Source organism: Neovison vison, chromosome 3 (assembly GCF_020171115.1).
Source record: "Neovison vison isolate M4711 chromosome 3, ASM_NN_V1, whole genome shotgun sequence".
Lineage (NCBI taxonomy): Eukaryota > Metazoa > Chordata > Mammalia > Carnivora > Mustelidae > Neogale > Neogale vison.
Genome location: NC_058093.1, coordinates 102557965 through 102578395, shown reverse-complemented (window position 1 = coordinate 102578395; position 20431 = coordinate 102557965). Strand labels below are relative to the sequence as shown.

At 44.5% G+C, this 20431-nt stretch overlaps 1 protein-coding gene across 2 annotated transcripts in view; it reads left to right on the top strand.

Annotated features, from left to right (window-relative positions):
• Positions 1-20431, top strand: part of CCDC93 (coiled-coil domain containing 93) — a 92828-nt gene that overhangs the window by 20651 nt on the left and 51746 nt on the right. Inside the window, exons 7-10 of one of the 2 annotated variants that reach the window (XM_044242606.1) lie at positions 8429-8529; positions 16626-16662; positions 19698-19790; positions 20080-20127. In XM_044242606.1, the coding sequence (XP_044098541.1) occupies positions 8429-8529; positions 16626-16662; positions 19698-19790; positions 20080-20127 (279 nt within the window). Of the gene's footprint in view, positions 1-8428; positions 8530-16625; positions 16663-19697; positions 19791-20076; positions 20128-20431 lie in introns of both variants that reach the window. The other variant, XM_044242605.1, reaches the window with a different exon arrangement.

Sequence of the window (20431 nt, the reverse complement as noted above, 5' to 3'; positions counted from 1 at the left end):
AAGTTCGCTTCCTTCCAAAAATAATGTGCCCAGTTATTTTGCATTTCCCCCCCACTTTAAGAATAAATATGTGGTCTTCCAAGGTGATCACTCTAAAAAGAATAAGAATCATTTGATGACGTGGGGCGCCTGGGTGGCTCAGTGGGTTAAGCCACTGCCTTCGGTTCAGGTCATGATCTCAAGATCCTGGAATCGAGTCCCGCATCGGGCTCTCTGCTCAGCAGGGAGCCTGCTTCCTCCTCTCTTTCTCTGCCTGCTCTCTGCCTTCTTGTGATCTCTCTCTGTCAAATAAGTAAATAAAATCTTTAAAAAAAAGAAAAAGAATCATTTGATGACGTGAAGTGCTCATTTAAAACAAGAAAAGTCTTTGTCACTTTACAGTTGTAAATTTCTTTCTTTTCACAATTCCATTTTGGAAATGGAAGGAGTAGAAAACTTTGAAGACAGTTACACTCTGAAGCCAGACACTATTCGCAGATACAGTGGCAGTGTCAGATAATAATAACAACAGGACATGATACAACTTCAGAGTAATTGTTTTCCCCTGGTTATGAAATAGTTGTTCTGTTTAGACATCCTTAAAGTTTTTTGTTTTTTTTTTTTAAGATTGATAGATACGGAGGAACAGAATCAGCCTTAATGTCACAGCCCAGAAGCAGCTTCTTTTGATGCTTGGACATATTTCTTCCATTTTTTTTTTAAGATTTTATTTATTTGTCAGAGAGAGAAAGAGAGCAAAAACAGGGGAAGTGGCAGGCAGAGTAGGCAGGAGAGAAGCGGACTCCCCCTGCTAAGCAGGGACCAGGGATCCTGATGGGAGCTGAAGGCAGACATGTAACCAACCGAGCAACCAGGCTCCCTCTTCCGTGTTGTTGTTGTTGTTTTTAAAGATTTTATTTATTTGACAGGGAGAGAGAGATCACAGGCAGGCAGAGAGACAGGCAGAGAGAGAGAAGGGAAGAAGCAGGCTCCCTGCAGAGCAGAGAGCCTGACTTGGGGCTCGATCCCAAGACCCTGGGATCATGACCTGAGCCGAAGGCAGAGGCTTTAACCCACTGAGCCACCCAGGTGCCCCCTCTTCCATGTTTTTAATGTGCATTTTTATACTGAGCTGGAATCATACTTTGAATATAATTGTGTTTTTTTAAACTTACCAATATAGTGTCTTTGAAAGCTATTAAGGATTCCTCCTAACTACATTTGTCATGAAAAATAATAACTGATTTGTTGGGTATGTCTTGGGTTCTGAAGGCTGTTTCCCTCTCTTTCTACCCTTTACCCAGGTCTGCCCTTCACCTGCCTCCTCAGTGTTTCTTACCTGCTTCTTACCGATGAATCTAGAATCCCAAACTTAAATTGTGAATGGTAACTTATGGATTCAAATAAGGTCCCACAATAGGTGCCTAATTTCCAGACCCAGCCTTCTAAAACATATATCTATAGCTGCCACATATTGATTGAGGGCCTTTTATGTGTTTGGCACCTAATTAGGCCTTTCCCAGGCATCCTCTCATTAGCTCCTCCCCAACACTCAGCGAGTTACATATTATTATTTCTGATTTAGAAATCAGAAGCTTGAAGCCAGAATGGTTAACAGATTCCCTCCGTATTTGCAGAATAGGAAGAAGCAGCCAGATTTTGATTTTACATCAGATCCCAAATATGACAGGTGTGGTGCTCCTCCCATTTCCTCTCTTTGCCTGGACTCTGATTTCCCACACACTCCTGGCACCAACTTATGGCAACTTTCCTGGCTTATTTCAGGCTCTGAGATGTTACTTATCCAGGTCCCAGAGATTCGGAGGCATCTAGAGTGGCAAGGTGCTCTCGTGCCACCTCTTCAGTCCCCTGCGGGGTCATTTACTGTGACTTTTCTACTTGAAAACCCGTTGTCCAACTAGAGGATGTCTGCCAAGTGGAAACTATTGTGTTGTCTTTCTTCATCTATGAACATAATACCATTGCACCTCAACCAGCAGGCTTTTACTTATTCTTACTTAGATATAACCTCTTCTTAAAAAATAAATATTAAAACTTTTAATATTTTTTAAAAATACTTATCTTATTTTTGTGGCACCTGGGTGGCTCTGTCGGTTAAGCCTCTGCCTTCAGCTCAGGCCATGATCTCAGGGTCCTGGGATCAAGCCCCACTTCAGGCTCTCTGCCCGGCAGGGAGCCTGCTTCCTTCTCTCTCTCTACCTGCCTCTCTGCCTACTTGTGATCTCTGTCTGTCAAATAAATAAATAAAATCTTTTAAAAAAGTAAAATATTTAGCTTATAGTTATAAGACTGTTCCAGTCTTTTACATCTGTCCTTGGTTATGTAGCCCAGCCATTTTTTGGTGCATGATTTTTTGTTTTAAAAAAGCCTATATTTATTTGGTACTAGTAACTTAGTAATAATAACAAAAGATGAAGAAATGGGGAAAAATTACAAAGACTAAGTCACCATGATGCCATCAGCCAGGGATCATTACTGATATATATTCCAAGTAGGAAGTACAGAGTTAGGGATATCAATACAGAGAAGTAGAGATCCCTAAAAATGGCATCACATTGTATATTCTGTTTTGGTTTTTGCTCAGCAGTGTAATTGAGACTGTCTTTCCCCCATAGCCTTTTTTACTGGCTATGGGGGAAAGATTATTCATTATGTGGTATTAATTTAACTAGCTTACTTTGTATCTTATTTTTTCTTTTGGCCACTATATAGGACGTTCTCATAGCTAAGTTTTTCCTTTTATCTTTATTTACTTAGGAAATATTGGATGAAATGGATTTGGGTCAGAGGTTATGCCTAAGGCTGTTAGTACCTCTTGGCAGATTGCCAGGCAGAAAGACTGCTGTGAACTTGAATTTCTGCACTCATCACTTTGAGGTTTTCTCTCTTTGTCTTGGCCTCATTTTTCTTCCTCTTGGGGATTATTCCCAGTACTTTGGCTTTCTCTTGAAATGTGTTATTTCTTGGCTTCTCCATACCTTCTTTTTACAGAATAGCTAGCTGCTTTGTAGAAGTCCTGCTGATGGGAGGTGTATTTTCAAAGCACGTAAGAAATCAAAACTCTTGCCACCCAGGACAGGTCCCCCCTTACCACCTTCTCCTTTTCGTGTCATCACATAGTTGCTCATTTGTCTCACTTAGCCTGTTGTACAGCTTCCTTCCTCCTTGTCTCAGCCGTCAGCCTTCATATATCTCAAGGGTCTGTTCTGTGCAGTGAGGTCTGCTATTCTCGGTTACCCTGGAGTAAAGAGTACCTGTGAAATTTTACCTAAAGCTTACTATTCATTGAACACTTTTTGGTAATATTTAGAATTTTGTGTAAGAGTAGACGTGGGGAAAGGACCCTTAGAACTTCCAGTTTAGTTGAAGAAAATGCTTTGCGGAACTGATGGGATCACCTAGGAGACCATGACATTTGAAATTATTACTGCACAAATGCTATGAGAAAGGCCTTTTCATTCAGCGCATAAAATACAGATGTGGCTACATACATAAAAAAATGTTAGTACATTTTATCAATAATACTATATTAAAAACAGATCTCTTAGGCTCAGTTGTTTAAGTGTCCAACTCTTGATGTTGGCTCAGAGATTTCTTCTCTCCCTCTCCTCTGCCCCTTCCCCCCCAACAACAACAAAAAAAAATTATATATATATATATATATATATATATAGCTATCTTAGATATACATACATAGATATATCTATATCTATGTATATCTATATATATTTTAGCTTAGATATATATTATCTAACTTAGCTCTTGCTGTGTGTCAGATACTATGGAATAATCCTCATAATAACCATACTTATATCTTTTTTATAGATGGAGAATCACAGAGGTTAAAGTAACTTGCCCCAAATCAGGCAGGTAGTAAGGTAAACGGGATTAGGACTAAAAGCTTATCTGTGCACGTATGCATTCAGTAATGTTAGTTGCACACTCACCATGTGCCCGATCACACTCTAGGAAGTGAGGTCAAAGCAGTGAATTTCCCTCAGTAAGGGAATCAAGGGAATTTGGGGTCTCTTCAAGGAAAAAGATATGACCACGAGGGGGCAGCAGAGCACAGAAGCTATACTGGGGTGATGCTTTGACAGGTGAACTTGTAGGATGGGGCAGTCAGTCCCTCACAGCAAGCCACCATCCAGAGTTCTAGGCGCCAGGGCTGCATCCTGAACGGGAGGGGAGCGAGGGAACCCCCTGGGTTTCCTGGAGATTGTCCAGGTGCCTCAGCAATGTCACACAGCAACAGCACAGAGATTGTGTAGTCAGAGATCTCTGAAGGAGATTTGCAGCAGCAGTTTTGGGTCTTTCCAGTCCCAGGGCTTACCCTATCAGTGGTCAGCACATGCAGTTGTGTAAAGTATATGACACAGACAGTGTCTGTGTCATAGACTGTCTTTACACAGTTGTGTAAAGTATATGACACAGACAGTGGCTAACAATCTTCCTATTTGGGCCACATTTGAAATGACTGGATGTATAAAAATTAGAGTTTGACCCTGGCATGCTTTTGAGCCAGTAGGTTTCAGCCTGCTGTGAGGAAATAAACCTAAGAACCAAAGTGCAGAAGCCATCTCTGGCCTCTCTATTTAATACAGTGACCTTTATCTTACCCAGCAACTCACATTGGAGCCCTGCGGTGGGATGTGTGTTGGTCCTGAAGGAGCAGAACAGAGCTCATGTGAAAGAGAAGAGAAAAGGGAACAAAGTCTGGAGAAAACTCTGGCTCCCCAGCTAACTTTCCTCCCTGCAGACGTGTTCCTCTGTCCAGAAATGGTCGCCATCCATCGATCTCCCATTTCCTTCACTTAGTACCTAGGGGCTTTGTTTCCTTTGTTGTTTTATTAGTGTGAGAATGGAGGGGGGAAAAATGTATTTGTCCCAGATATAATAACTTTTCCTACAGGATCTTTCAGGACACTGGTGTTGATGGTGGAGTTGTCTGTGGAGCCCCGTTAGGTGAAGCTGACTTACTTTGTGGGGTACCTGGGCTGAGGTGTGTCTCTGAAAGTTGAGCCCTGAGAAATGTGTTAAGGTCAGCGGAGGCCAGTCAGGGGAATGTCAGTTCCTGCTGACCCACGTGTGGCTTGGCGCACTGGAGCTCTTAACCAGAGAAGGCCAAGTTGGTGGTGGCTGTCTCCCTGCCTGCTCATTATTTCAGAAAAGAGAAACCCTCTGTAATAGTGATTGATCTGTGCTGCAGACCTTGCCCCAGTGTTGTGCTCTTCCACCTTCCACCTCCCTTCCCTGCCGTTTGAAATGTGACTCAGGAATTCTTCTAACCAGTGTCTTGTAACCAGACCCGTAAGGTAGAAATCTGTGACTCTCACAGTGCCAGAGCTCTGCTTTACTAAAGAGTCACTTTAGTATGTTCACCCTGCTCATATGTCCTTCAGCACAGAGAACAAGAGCCTATTCAAGGACTATTAGTCTAGCCCTGGTTTTACAGCTAATGGAACAGGCCCATTGAAGGGAATTCCCAAGGTCACAGAGCTAGTTAATGGCATACCCCAGACTAGACATCATTGCTGATTCCTGTTGCTTTAAAGGGTGACTTAGCAATAGTTTTTTCAGTTGACCTGAAAACCTCTGACATTTAGGTCCTTGTTACTTAAGCAGCCATTGTAATGATCCATACAGCAGCCTTGGGTATACGGTGGTCTTGTGAGAAGACTCATCTGAGATCACTGGAGGGTGGCGGGAGTGCCCACCAGAAGCAAGCGAGCGTATTAGAAAAACCCTGGGACTAGCAGTCTGGGGACCTAGGACCAGGTCTAATACTATTTTAGAGATCCTGGACAAATTATATAAGCTCTGCTTCTTAAGTAATAAAGTGGGGGTAAAAGCATCTGCTTTGTCTCTACTTCTGGGAACAGTTATGAAATGCAAAGGTGAGGGGCGCCTGGGTGGCTCAGTGGGTTAAATCCTCTGCCTTCGGCTCAGGTCATGATCCCAGGGTCCTGGGATCGAGCCCTGCATCTGGCTCTCTGTTCCGAGGAGAGCCTGCTTCCCCCCTCTCTCTCTGCCTGCCTCTCTGCCTACTTGTGATCTTTGTCTGTCAAATAAATAAATAAATAAATAAATGCAAAGGTGAGACATGTATGAGGCGTTTTCAAGTATAAGGAATAATTACACAGAGGCCAACATTGTCACTGTTTCCCAGAATAAAAGGTCCTTGTAGCTCTTGGTTTCAGTATGCTATTGTTTTGGAGCAGTCCTTTTTTTAGAAGAATCCAATTTCCTGTCTTAGCTCATTGACTCTATCAGTGGTAACTAAGGAAGATAGCAGTTAAGCTCAATTATATAGTACTGCTGTAATAGTAGAGCTCAGCGAGAATTAAATCATATTCAGTAACTGACGTCATGCGGATTCGTTATGTGTTGCATTTCCCCATGAATCTGTTTTACATTATTTATAGCTTCCTATTCATGCAGGCACCAGCAGCAAACTAGGAATTATTTCTGGCAGCAAGTTACAAGAACACTCCAGTGTCATCCCAGACCCTAGTCCATTCCTTTTTTTTTTTTTTTTTATAAAATTGTTAAAATTATATGGTATGTGTTACAAAAGGATGTTTTTCTGTATGTTTGAAACTTTTTGTAATAAACAGTAAAATACTAAAGTTAAGAATTATCAAGGGAGGTACAGTTCTACTTGGAATAAAAATACCACTCTCTGAAGAAACCTGACAGTAGTGCTTGTCCTTATGATGTCCACGTAGAGGTTAGTTGTGATGAACTCTGGTCGTGGAGAAGAAAAGATCAGGGACAAACAACTGAAATACTTTCCTTGGATAAATATTTGCCTACTTGCACCCAGAGCCCTGAGCTCATTTTCCTAAGATACTATTTGACTGCCAGCTTGACACTCAAGGAGGACATTAATTTGGGGCAGAATGCTAAATCAGGTCATCTGGGAGTGAAGAACTACATTAATTTAGCACCTACTACATGGCATGTACTTTGTTCAAGAAATATATATATATATATACTTTCAGAATTTGTCCTATACAAAATAGATCTGTGTTTGTTCTACATTTATAATTAAATTACATTCTAGTAATTTAAAAAGTCAGCGAAAATTGAAAGAGCATCTGTGTTTCTATACACCTTTTTTGGGATAAACCTTAGCCCAATACGTTTGTAAAAAAGTTATTATCGCTGAAGGTTTTGTGTCTGTTCTTCTTTTCTGCTGTTAAAGTCTAAGAATTGAAATCTCCTTTACCATTTAAGCATTTTTTTTTTTTTTTAAGGATTCTGGGTTAACCTATACACCAGAAGTTTTTAACTTGTTAAACTGGTCGCTTAACTGGTTTGTGGCTCTGGGTGGTGGAAAGGTCTGGCTATGCAGTGACTAGAAAGTTTGTATTTTTTTCTGGGACATTTTATGGAATAAAATCTGAATAGAGAAATAAGCCTTGCTTCCCAGGGCAAGATTCAATATTATAAATATGCCAGTTCTTTCCAAAATAATCTGTAAATTTGGTATGATTCTAATCAAAACTCAGCAGTTATTTATTATGAACCTGACAAGTTGATACTAGAATTCATTTGAAAGAGAGAATGCTTACAATAGCCAGGAAATTTGAAAACGAACAGTGGAGACAGGATAAAGGTTCACAAAGCAAGAGGAATTGAAGAGGGTAACATTGGTACATGTTACATACACGTATGCTATTTCAGATCAAGTGAAGGCTAGACTATTAAATTGATGATGTTGGGATTCTTAATTTTCTATTCAGGGAAAAAAGTTTCTGAGTAGATTAAAAAGCTAAGTATAACCTGTACAAGTAACAGACAAGAAGTTTGTTTTTTGGTGTTTTTGTTTTTTTGCTTTTGTGGGTGTTTTGTTTTGTTTTGTTTTGTTTTTTGGTAACAATCCCTGGTAATAAGTAAGATATAAAACGACTGATAAGTTTGACCACAAAAAGTATTAAAATGCCAAAGTACAGAAGAAACACCAAGGGGGCACCTGAGTGGCTCAGTCAGTTGAGTGTCCAGCTCCTGGTTTCTGCTCAGGTCACGATCTCAGGGTCATGGGATTGAGCCCCGTGTCAGGCTCCCTGCTCAGTGGGAAGTCTTCTTGGGGATGCTCTCTGTCTGTCTCCCTCTGCCACTCTCAATCTCTCTCCCTCTCTAAAAATAAATGAATAAATCTTAAAAAAAAGAAAAGAAAAAGAAACACCAAGTTAAAGTTGACAAGCAGTATCTTGAGTGGAAATATTTATTAACTGTATGAATGTCAAAGGAGCGACCTCCTTGAGGCAGCCGCCCTGAGTGCCCACTGTTCTCCTGCAGGAGGCAGGCACGCCCGCCATGATGGGGAGAGACTCACTCCCTGACTGGCCGGGTGCACCAGCAGGCAGTTCAGAAAGGGAGCATTCTCACACTCAGTAAGCCATCTGTCTCATCCACTTCTTAGGATGTTTACAAGCCCCGTCGGAAATACAAACGTCAGCAGGGAGCAGAAGAGCTGCTCGATGAAGAATCCCGAGTCCATGCCACACTTTTGGAATATGGCAGGTAACGACGGGGACCCAGCCTGAAGTGTCTGTTTTATAAAGCCTTTGAAAAGGAAAGCTAATTTAGGTTGCTTCACTGAGATTAATTTGATTGTGGTTTGTGTTTTTTGTTTTTTACCTGATCGAATTTACTGTTTCTGTCCCAAGATTTCCATCACCGGGGACTTTCCTCTTTGGGGTTGACCTACCCACATTTCTGTGGGTAGCATTCCCGAGGGTGGGGAGGCCTGGTTTTTGCAGATCCTCTTTGGAAATGTGTGTATGATTGTGGGCTCTAGCCTTGCCCTTCTGGGGAGTTGGAGTGTTTGGGGTATTTGGTGAGGCCAGCTGCAGTCTGCCCTTCATATTCCTGCCATTGGTTAAAATCTTCAGGTAAACTACAGGATCGAAAGCAGTTAACAGTAGTTTTAAGTGTTAGAGTAGTAGTTTTGATTTCCCGTGAGGGATTTTCCTGAGCGGGAAGATGAGGAGTTTAGAAGTATTTTATCATTTCTTAATAACCTTTGTAATTTTTTTAAAAATACCAGTTATCTTTTATTCTCATTTTTCACTTAAAAAGCACATAAAGAAGTGCTGTTCTCATTGAATTCTTGGTTGACCTTGGGTATTAACCTTCATTGATGTCCTGTATTTTCTACGTAGGGTAACTGATTCCTTGATGTGAGTATGTCTCCTTGTGCTTCCTTTCTTTATGCTGAGAGTGGTTGCTGTGTGCTGCCCTGTCTAGTAACCCAGCCCTCCTCCGGTGGCTGGAACTAACAGCTCTGACCCCAGCACCTCCCTGTGTGAGCATCTGAAGGCTTCCCCACTCTGAGGCACTAGAGAGAACCAGAAAGAAGTTCGGCTTCATTGGCTTAAATACTTCATCTTTCATATAGAAAACATTTCCCAAAAAGTTGCCACCTTATTTCTTCCTTTCTCTTTGGGAGGGAGTTGTGTGGCATCAGGTCCGTCCTTCCTAAGAGTTAAAGCTGGTGTGTTTCATTTGAAGGAAGGTGTGAGTTCTGGCCCTCAGCCGGGTCTGATGTCTTCTCCTCGTAGCTCCCCAGTTGCTGCTGTGAATTGAACTCCTCTTCTGAGTCAGGCACCACCAAGCCATCTACATAATTTGTGGGGCCCAGGATAAAATGAAAATGCAGAGCCCCTTGTTAAAAATTGCTAGCAATGTCTAATTATTAGGAATTTCAGGACCACAAAGACAACCAAGCGTGGGGCCCTTCTGAGTGTTAGACCCTGAGCAGCTGGACGGGTTGTGAGTCCTGGGCCCTGGAATGGAGTTTTCCAACCAAGCCCCAGCTATAGGTGGGCAGGTGGGGCCATACTGCCCCAGTTGAGCCATGGTGGAAAGACCACCTCGCTGGGTGTCACATGTTCCAGAGCCCAAAAATACTCAGGAGAGTGTTATGCTTTTCTTAGTTTATATTGTTCATACCTCCATTTTTTGCGCATTGTCACGGAATACTCACATGTTCCTGGGGATAAAAAGGAGTCAGAGATTTGGTGAATTGTCTACCTTACCGAGACCAGGCTGACAATATTTCACTATTTTTTTTTTTTTAAGATTCTCAGTTTTAAACTGGCTCTTTGGCATGTGTCATAGAGGGCAGTCATTATTGTCCTGTGATTACTGGGTGACTTCAGGATGTCCCTGCCCATCCTTAGGAGTGGTTGGTGCAGTTAGGGTCCAGAGCCTGGTGGGGATTTCTCTAGGGAAGGGAGCAATGCACAGGTTTACTTCTGCGACTCCTCTCAAATCTGGAGCATAAGAAAGAGCAGAGTGTATCGATGTCAATCTTGGTTCCTGTTGATGGGGTCAGGCTGACTTCTGCTGAGTTCTGATCTTAGGGTGGGTGTTCGCTGAAGGATTTTTTTTTTTTTTTTCTTAAGGAGAGAGGTTATTTTTCTCCCTGTTTAGCTTTCCTGATGAGGTAATGGTGAGTTTGTGAGACGTGGGGAAGTGGATGCTTAGGACCTTCTGATGGTTCAGTCACCTCAGTTCTCTTTTTTTGAGAATGGTAAAGATAGCATCAGAAAATTTAAGAAGTAACCTGCCCAACATCAACTATTAACTGCTCTTAAGAATGATTAAGAGCCTCACACTGGGACTTGAACTCAGGTTTGTTGGACCCTGATAACATGCTCTTATCATTAGCTACAAGTATTGTTTGAGCCTCCAGGGGAAGTTTGGCTCCGGTTTTAGGAAGACAGGCCCAGTCTTTATTGTTTGGTCTGACACTGAACAAGAAGTGAGTGATCATTAAAACTGACAGAGCATATTGGACAAAACTTAAAGCTTCAGCAAGTATGCATTTCATTCCCCCTTCTTGGGAAAGCCCTCGCCTCCTTTCTGGCCATCAGACTTTCTCCTCAGGGTTTGGTCAGTACTGTCCCCTAGATAAATGGTCTTGCCCATTAAATGAGGATTACATGAGTAGTTTGTCCTGTGCAGAAAACAGTAAATGTCAACTGCTAAGCTCTGTCAGCAGTAGCAACAGTTTTCAGTTCTCAAATGCCCTTAAATATGACCTGTAGATTCAAATGCGCCTCTTCTTTTAGTTCTCCTTGTCCCTGTACTCTGTACCCCTAGCACTAGTCCCTCCCAACCCCTGCTGAGAGGTCTAACCCACTCTTCCTCCTTCCCTTCCCCAGTCAAGCAAGGCTGGGCCTCCACTGGCCCTGGGACTCCCCCTCCATCCTGTCTCTCCCTTTGGTGTGAACATCATGGCACCCCTGAATTGCTCATCCCCACCACCTAAGAATCCACATCCCCCATCTCTTGTCCGTGCCTCTGGTTTCCTCTATATCTCACCTCTGGATAAGAGGGCAAGTATTTTGACTCCTGGAGTAAGAAGGTCTGAAACTCTTTGGGGTTGAAGGTTACTCATTAGTCTAGGCCCACACTGCATGTGTCTTTGAGGTCAGTGTTCCAGCTTCTTTCACCTTTTTTGACTTATTTGCTGAAATGAAGTTGGACTTTGAATCCTGTCAGCCATGCTGTGTATGCCTGTTCACGTTTGGATAGATTTAAGTGTTATGATATTGGAAAAACAAGACTCATGGTTTTGATTTTAGACTTCAACAAAATTGCAAGTTTATACTATTTCAGTTTTGTTATGCGTCCAGTCAGCTTTTAGGAGCTAAATTAAAACACCTACCTGTGCGGAAGTGCATTTTATGTGCAGTATATTTGACTTTGTTAAAGCCCAAGTCTCAGCCAAGTACATTTGAAGATCTAATTGGCTTTATTAAGTGATTCATGAACCCAGCAGCCTCCTATGAAGCAAGCAGAAATGAGTTCCCACAAGCTGTACAAAACAGTAGGTTTTTATAGGAAGGAGGATAGGATAAGAAGTTACTAGCAAAAGAAAACAAAGATTGTTTCAGTCAAGGTCACCTTCCTTTAGGGGGAAGAAAAGGAGTCTTTTTAGGTGATTACCTCATCTTCCTTTGGAGGATGGAGAGGGCCCTTATGACAGATTACCTCTGTCCAGAAAATCCTAGATTGTTTGACTTGAAATTCCACTCCTGGAGGGGTTGAAACTCTGAATCTTGGTTTGCTGTCACAGCAGCAAGTGACTGTACCTTGGGCCTGTGACTCTCTCCAAAAACCTAGAGGTGGAATTTTGAAGCATAACCACTAGAATCCTGGCATTAGCCTTTTCCACACTATTTGAGACCTGATTTTAGTTGCTTTGAAGTCATTCTCTTCCTTAGTAAATGAAATATGACGTGACTCTCGCAACCTATTTATATCCTCTGTGATGGCAAGGCCTGTGACGTGCTCATGGAAGGTATCTTGTACATGCTTGTGGAATGAACGGAGAACAGGGTCCACAGTCCTTACTGTTTAGGGCATTGCGTTTTGTTTTGTTTTGTTGTGTTGTGTTTTAGGAACACTGGAGCTTTATTTAGTTGAGTTTTGGTTTTTTGTATGTATAAAAGCAGTACGTGAGTTAAAAGAAATCTAAGTTCACAGATGTACATATATATGTCAAAACTCATCCCGTTACACTTTTTAAATACATACAATTTAGTGTGTTTTTTGAAATTATTTTTATTAAAATATAATGTATTATTTGCCCCAGAGGTACAGGTGTGTGAATCATCAGGCTTACACAATTCACAGCACTCACCATAACACGTATCCTCCCCCATGTCCGTAATGCAGCCACCCTATCCCTCCCCCCACCCCCCAATTCAGGGCTTTTTTTATGCCCCTGTTTTGTTCAGGATTTCAGATAGTTTGATACCAGACTTAATTTGCCCTGCAGCAGTTGTTTTTGAAGGTTAGTTTGTTTTCTAGAACTGTGATCTCCAGTGCTGTAGTATTAGCCATATGTGGCTGTTGAGCATTTGATGTTTGACTAGTGTGACTCAAGGACAGGATTTTAATTTTTTTTTTTTAATTTTATTTATTTATTTGAGAGAGAGAGACAGTGAGAGAGAGCATGAGCGAGGAGAAGGTCAGAGAGCGAAGCAGACTCCCCATGGAGCTGGGAGCCTGATGCGGGACTCGATCCCGGGACTCCAGGATCACGCCCTGAGCCGAAGGTAGTCGTCCAACCAACTGAGCCACCCAGGCGTCCCCAGGATTTTAATTTTAATTAAGTTACATTTAAAGACTCATGCTTGATTTAGTTATTGGGAAAAGTTTAAGTTTGAAGTAATTTGAATATGTGAACCTACTAATTTAACATTATCTATTTGGCTCTCATTCCATTTTTTTTAGACTATGCTGTTCTAGAAGATGTACCTCCTTGATGTTAAAGATCAAGTGTGAGGTGTAGGAAGTGAGGAGGTAAAGTGGGCGGTGAGAGACCAGAGTTCTGTCGGTGCTGACAGGGTAGGACATCAGCGGGACTGGTGGCTCAGAGCTAACACGGGGAAAGGTGGGAACAAATGAAAGCATCTGGCAGCACCAATCTCGGGCTGGCCCTTGTGAGGAAGGGGCAGGGAAGACAGGGCAAGAGGAGAGGGAGTTGGGAGGGTAGAGCAGCACACCTGTGAAAGATAAAAGTGAAGTAAATGCTTGTGGCAGAAAGAAGGGGAAGCATCCCCTTGTTCTTTGTGAGGGATGCTAGGCCAGAAAGGGATACATGTTCTCCTGGTGAAGCTCAAACAACATGGAAGTCTCCCGGAGACATCTTGGCCAGTGAACGTAATGAGGCAGGCATTAATAGGCAACCAAGGGCAGCTCTTTGTCCTGGAAGCCTTGTCACCATGACACATGGAGAAGGAGACTATTAGAAAAATCAGCTGGACTCTACTCATTCAGCATACATTGACTGAGTACCTACTATGTGCCAGGCACTGTTCTAGGTGCTGGGGAAACATAAGTCAGTGGAGCTGTCTGAACCATGCTGAGTGAAGGAGCCAGTCACAGAAGGCTACCCAAGATTCTGTGTATATGATATGTCCAGAACAGGTGAATCCCTCAAGACAGAAAATCAGTTAACGGTAGCCAGGGGCTGGAGAGGGGGATTTGAGATGAGCTTCTGATAGCTATGGAGTTTCTTTCTGGAGTGATGGAACTATTCTGGGATTAGATAGTGGTGATGGTTGCACAAATAGTGAATCTGCCCAAAAACCACTGAAGTGTATAGTTTCAAATGGTAAATTTTATGTGATACGAATCATTTTTCAGTTTAAAAAACTATTTAAAAAAATGAGTGAAGTACTCATTCCAGGAGTGCAACAGACAGATTTGTAGGATCAGATGTAATTAGTGTAGCCCTTGGGATGAGCACACTGGTGCCTAACCCAGGTCTTTGGGTGGTCAGAAGCTTCTTCCCAAAACCTCTGTCTTTACCAAGGAGTAGAAGAGGCAGGAACTGAGTCACTCACATTGAGTTGCTTACTGCTTTATTTGGAAAATCCAAAAAGTTCTGGCTCCTTAGATGAGGCCTCTCTGTCTGAGGGTATGTCATCTGCCCTAAGGGTCTCCACAGACTAGACCAAGAACACCCAAGGTACAAGGTTACTTCAAGGCATGGGGAACTGTGGTGAGATCCTCTATTGGTCAGGGATCGCTGTGTGAGAACACAAACCCTCCAGCTAGTTCCAGCAGAAGGGGTTGACTCCATGGATCCTTGGGAACGTTTGAGAGGTGGGATCCAAGCTGGGTGGGGTCCCTGCCCAAGCAGCACATCAGAACCGGGCAAGGATGCTGCTTCTGCCTCCACCATGGGGAAGCTAGCTAGTGGCCTGAGGGGTTGGGATGCCAGGTTCATGGCTGCTCACAAAGAAACCACGCCACTTCAGCCGGAATCAGGATGCCACTGCCACAGCTGCTGGCCCCAGAACCAGGTTACCTCTGTGACCCACACTGCACAGCATACCTCTCTCCTCAGCTGGCTGCTGCTCATTCACATGGCCGGGAAGCACCCCTGATTTCTGGAGCTCAGGGTAGCATTTGCAGCCCTGGGTGCGCCCAAGTGTAGAAACTAGAGTTTCTGGGGGCTTCTGGCTGTCTCAGTCCACTAAGCGTCTGACTCATGATTTCAGTACAGGTCATGATCTCAGGGTTATGAGATCAAGCCCTGTCTTGGGCTCTGCACTCAGTGTGGAGCCAGCTTGAGAGTCTCTCTCGCCCTCTGCCCTTCCCCCGCTTAAAAAAAAAAAAAGAAAAAGAAAAACTAGAGTCTTTTGTTTCCCAACCTCTGTAGTATAAGGAGTTTCCTCAGACATTGTGAAACGAATGCACAGAATCTGCCACCGGGCCATTCAGAAACCGTGTGGACACTCCAAATTTACCTTTAGTTGGCTGCACTTATCTGTACATTTGTGCCAAATGAAGGGGCACACTGTGCTCAGCTGGGGTCTCTCCAGTTACATGACAGCCTCCCCTAAGGCCGGATGATGCTTTGGCTTCTGGATTCCCGCATGTTCTTCCACTTCTGTTCAGTTTATTTGTTCAGTGTGCACTGGAAATACAAAATGTAAAAGGAGCTCCCATGCCCTCAGGGAAGAGGGTGCAGACAGGCACACAGACTGCTGGACGTGCTTGCCGTCGGAGGCGGGGTGGATGGGGCACGACAGAGGTGGGGTGGATTGGCCCAGGCATACTGTCCTTCGTGGGCCATGCTTCAGAGAGGAGGGGCCTTGAGAGCGGAGTTGTGGGCGTGAATGGAAAGCAGGAGAACAGCCCGTGTGTGCACAGCGGTCTGCCAGGCAGGGACCACATGGGAACATGGCAGGTGAGAAGGTGAAGCTAAGGGGTTGCTAGGCAGAGCTGCAGAAGGGAAGCCTTAGTGAAGGTGCCCCAGAGGGAAGAGGCCTGCCATTGACGTGTGCAGATGAGGCTGCTGGGGAGCCGGAGAGGGAGTGAGGTGGAGTGGGAGTGCAGTGAGCCTGGAGGCCAGTACACCAGCCCAGCCGGTGAGGCCCAGCCTGAGCAAGGGTGGAGTAGGCATCCTTCCTTTGCTTTCCTTAAATGGCTGCATGTACCTTTATCTCTTTAGAAACTACTTGAAGGTAAGTGAGGTGTGGTGTTTTGCATCATGCTTTTCATTTCAGGTTGAATGGTTTGCACATTGCTATACTTGCTTTAAAAAAAAAAAAAAAAAGAACCTAAACATAAACTAATTTAAACTAAAGTGCTTTTGTGAGTTTCTTTGAATGTAAGGTTGCCTGAAGTGAACACATAACATTGTTGGCATCATGCTTGGGCGACGCTGGAGAATGAAAAATAGGCCGGACTCCAGGTTCTGAACAGAACCATTAGGGAGCATCCTTACCCCAAGCAAACACACTTGCATTTGTTCATACAGAAAGTTTTAAGGCTTTTAGCTTAAACTTTGGGCCTGAAATACAGCTCCTGATTCAGGGAGGAATGGCTGCACTTAAAAAAGAATATTGCACTGTGTTCCCTCGGAGAACTCCCGTTCATAGTGTTCACCTGGGAAGTAGAATGGCTGGCCCTTCATTCAAAAACAGTGGCCTCTGTCTGTGGTTTGGCACTTAAAACATTTTCTCCAGTTACCGTAAGGCTTAAATTTTCTTTGGTGCTTTTCATATAAAAATCCAACCCAAATGCATTTGACCACATTGGTGTGATTTTCAAATAGTAATTGAACTCCCCTTTTTTGTGGCCTGCAGGAGATATGGATTTAGCCGCCAGAGCAAAACAGAGAAGGTAAGAAAAGCATAGATAATGGGAGAAAACATTGGAGAGATGGAAGCGCCCCTCCCCTTTGCCTCTGTCTGATGCTGGTGGGCCCCGGGCTTAGCAAGAATGGGGGGATGCGTCTCCACAGTGACCCAGGCTCCAGTCCCTGGGCAACCCGTGTCGGCAGGGATGTGACAGCTGCCTGGTTCCACTGCATCTCCCTGTACTAGCTGCGGTCTGCCACCCTCGTGGGCCAGGGACCTGAAGCAGCAGCCTCATGGAAGGGCTGGAAGTCATGGCCCCAGAGACAACCAGCTGGGCTCTCCTAACTCCAGAGGTATGAAGATGAAGTCTGCTGCAGGGCCCTGGGCACTCCCTGCTGGAGGAGGGAGACCCTAGACAGGTGTGAGCAGGGTGCTGCCAGTGATGTAGAACACAGCCGCATGTTGCAGGCCTGCCCTAAGACAGCCTAGTGTGGAGAACTCAGGGAAGTCGAAGTGGGCATTCTGACTTCACACGGCAGTCTCAGAAACCTCCCATAATGTATGTGTTTACTGATGAGCCTTAGCCATCAGCTACAGGGCGGGCATGTGCATCTTATAGGGCCAGACCCCGTACTGTGCCTCAGCCCCTTTTTGCAGGGCTCTGCACGTCCTTTCTTCATTTACTTCCCTGAGCAACTCAGTGAGGAAGACACTACCTTTTTTCAGAAAAGCTGAGGTCAGAAAGCTGTGAGGCTCAGAGAGGCTCTGGGATTTGTCCACAATCACGCAGGCCCTTCAAGGGAAGTAATAAGAATCCCAGGTCTGTGGGACAGCAAAGCCTGTGCTCTTAACCACTGCCTTTTAAATAATGGAATGCTGACTAAAGTTGTTGTTGGCTCTTAAAAAGCAGAGTCCTATAGTTTGAGATCCATGCGTACTCTTTTTTTTTCCCTCATTCCCCATCAGACTCCCAAGAGTTCCTTGCATAGGACACTTCCTCTCTAGGCTCTGTTCTCATGCCGCTCCGGCTTTGTGCAGAACCCCAATCCTTCCAGGAAGCCTGCCTGGCTCTCAGCCTCCTGCGTTATGTGGTGATTGCTGTCTCAGTCAGCAGACGGCACAGAGAGTGACTAGGAGCGTGTGTGCCAAAGGCAGGCTGGCTGGTTTCAGATCCCTTCTCTGTGTGACTTCGGACAGTGTACTTACTCCCTGCGCCTCAGTTCACGGCATCTGTGAAGGAGGGGCGGTCACTGTACCCCCTTGTAGCCTTGGTGGGGAGAATGACTCATCATGCGGGAGATACCAAATAAGCATGAGCTGTTTTATCAGGGGCAGTGGTAGTTCGGGGCAGCCAGTCATTGATTAGGGTACCTTCTTTTTCGGTCTTCTCGTTATTTAATTTTGCAACTGTTGTGTTTTTATTTTTAACTAAACAGTCATTTCCTCCAAAGCAAGGGTTTTCTGGATTTGTGTATGTCAGGTGGCATCTGATACATAATAAGAATTTGATGTGTACTTTCAATTTGGCATGTAATTTAGTCTGAAGAGAATGTCTGTGCATATAGTTACTGGGTGTATTAATTATGATTGGAAAAGCCATGCGATGCTCATGTCCCGATGCTCACAGTATTCACTTTGGGCTTGTCTACAAATACAGATACAAGTTTCCTCTACTATCCCAAAGTAGAGTGTAGCTGTAAAGCCTTTTATAAGCCAAAATGGTATAAAGCAAAGAAGCAATTGCCATCATTTATATGAAAAATTTGTGAGCATTCCTAGACCCAAAAAGTCAAGTCTTAGGCTTTTCTGATACGAGCCTTGCCAACAGACACACAAAATAAATTGAGACAAAGCACAGATGCTTGGATATAGTTCGAAGCTCTTGCAGCTTGATGCTGAGATGCTGAATGTCGTTCCCAGGGAAGGAGCTCAGCAGCCCGCTTTCATTGCCCAGGTTACACACTCCCTCCTAATGGGCTCACAGCTAAAGGAACGCTGAAAACTGTTTTCGCTTTCACCTTTTTTTGTAAAAGCGAAAATCCTTTTCAGATTTCTTTTGGTCAGCAACAACAGGTACTAATAGGGGTCTTTTGTGAAAGCAAAGTGGCCTAACGCGAGTTTTCGAAATCAGGGGATACCTATATCCCCTGCAGTGAGGAGCTCACAGTGTTCCCTGGGGTCAGTTACAGGCAGGTTATAGAAAAGCCTTCTAGAATTGGGTCAGTCTAAGGAGGCTGTCTGAGACTGCCATTTCTCGTTTTCAATCCAAGAGGACCCTGATATCCAGAGAAGGTAAGCCTGCGGTCGCCCCGCTGGCAGGCGGCAGACACGGAACTAGGAGCAAGCTCTCTAGACTTGCAGTGCAGTTTTGAGAAGCTTCAGGTCATGCAGGTGTCTTGAGTGTGGCGGTGGGTATGTTTAGAGCCTCAGGCTGGGTCCAGAGCCAGAAGCTGGATCACCAGGTGAAGCAGTTCGATTTTTATCCTTTAGGCCAGTGTTTTTTAAACTTTGTTGGCTACTCTTAGCAGTAAGAATTCTGTTTTTCATCATGATTCAGTACACACACAGACAACTCCAAAATAAAGGTTTCACAGAGCAGTGCCTAACTCTTTACTATGTGTAAAGCACTTTGATGTGTCCTGTTCTCTTATTTTCGTGTCATGTCTATAGATGCTGGCCATACCTGCTAAAGGACTTGCATGTCCCCCAGTGGGTCTCAAGTGGCCGTTTGAAAAATATACTCTGTTAGACAGTGATTTGCTCTTGAAGGCGTTAAGGCAGGGAGGAGACCCAGTCAAAGGAGGAGTCTGGCAAATGCATGCGACCTGATAGGCATTGAACCAGCAAGCAGTATAGCAATGGAGTGAGACACGGTCCAAGGCCCTGACCTTGACCTGCTCGGTCTGTGGTAGGACTTGAAGCTCAGGTCTCTGGATTCCCCACTCTTTGGCAGGGACTGGTTCACCTTTCCAGATATGCATATTGTCCTTCACAGATCTGTGCCCCTTTGCGTTGTCATCCTTTCTCCACTGAGTCTTCATCTCCAGGGCCCAGCTATTTTTGCATCTTCCCTTCCAGGCCGAGGACAAGAAGACGGTCCTTCCCGCAGGGCTCTCGGCTGCAGAAAAAGCTGATGCCTGTGAGGAAGATGAGCTTCAAGCTGCTGAAGAGGTGTGTGGCCCGTGTAGGTCCCCTGGGGCTTCTGTTTCAGGCATCTGGGGAGAAATTGTTCCTTCATCCCCAGCTTTGCAAGCGGCCAACTGCCTCCCACACCCCACTGCTGTTAGCTGGCCTCTCACACCCTTTCCAGTTTCCTTTCCTCACCCCTTCCCCCATGAGCCTCACTAGAGACAACAAGTAAACAACCTTGGATTGCACCGCAAAAGTCTGTGTAGACCCATTGCAGAAGCCTTACATACTGGGGTCCACTCACTGCTACTTCTCTCCGTTCTTCCAGCAGCGTATCCAGTCATTGATGACCAAGATGACCGCCATGGCGAATGAGGAGGTGAGGGGGCATTGTGTGGGGGGCGCCATGTGGAGGTGGGGATGTGGAACCGCCCTCTGCTACTCCAAGGAGCCTCCTCCCAGAGGGACCTCCTTCATCAGAGCCCTGTCTTTTTAGCAGTCAGTGCTTCCTCTTTCCTTAGGGTCTTTTAGGAAGCTTTCTCCCAGTGCATAGTGTTGCCGTCCATGGGAACCTCTGGGGATCTGCAAGGACCCTTGTGAGAGTGAGATGTCCTTGCTGGGACGGCATCACAAGGACATCTGTAGAGGAGCCGTGGTTCAGCCCTGCCTCTCCACAACCACCC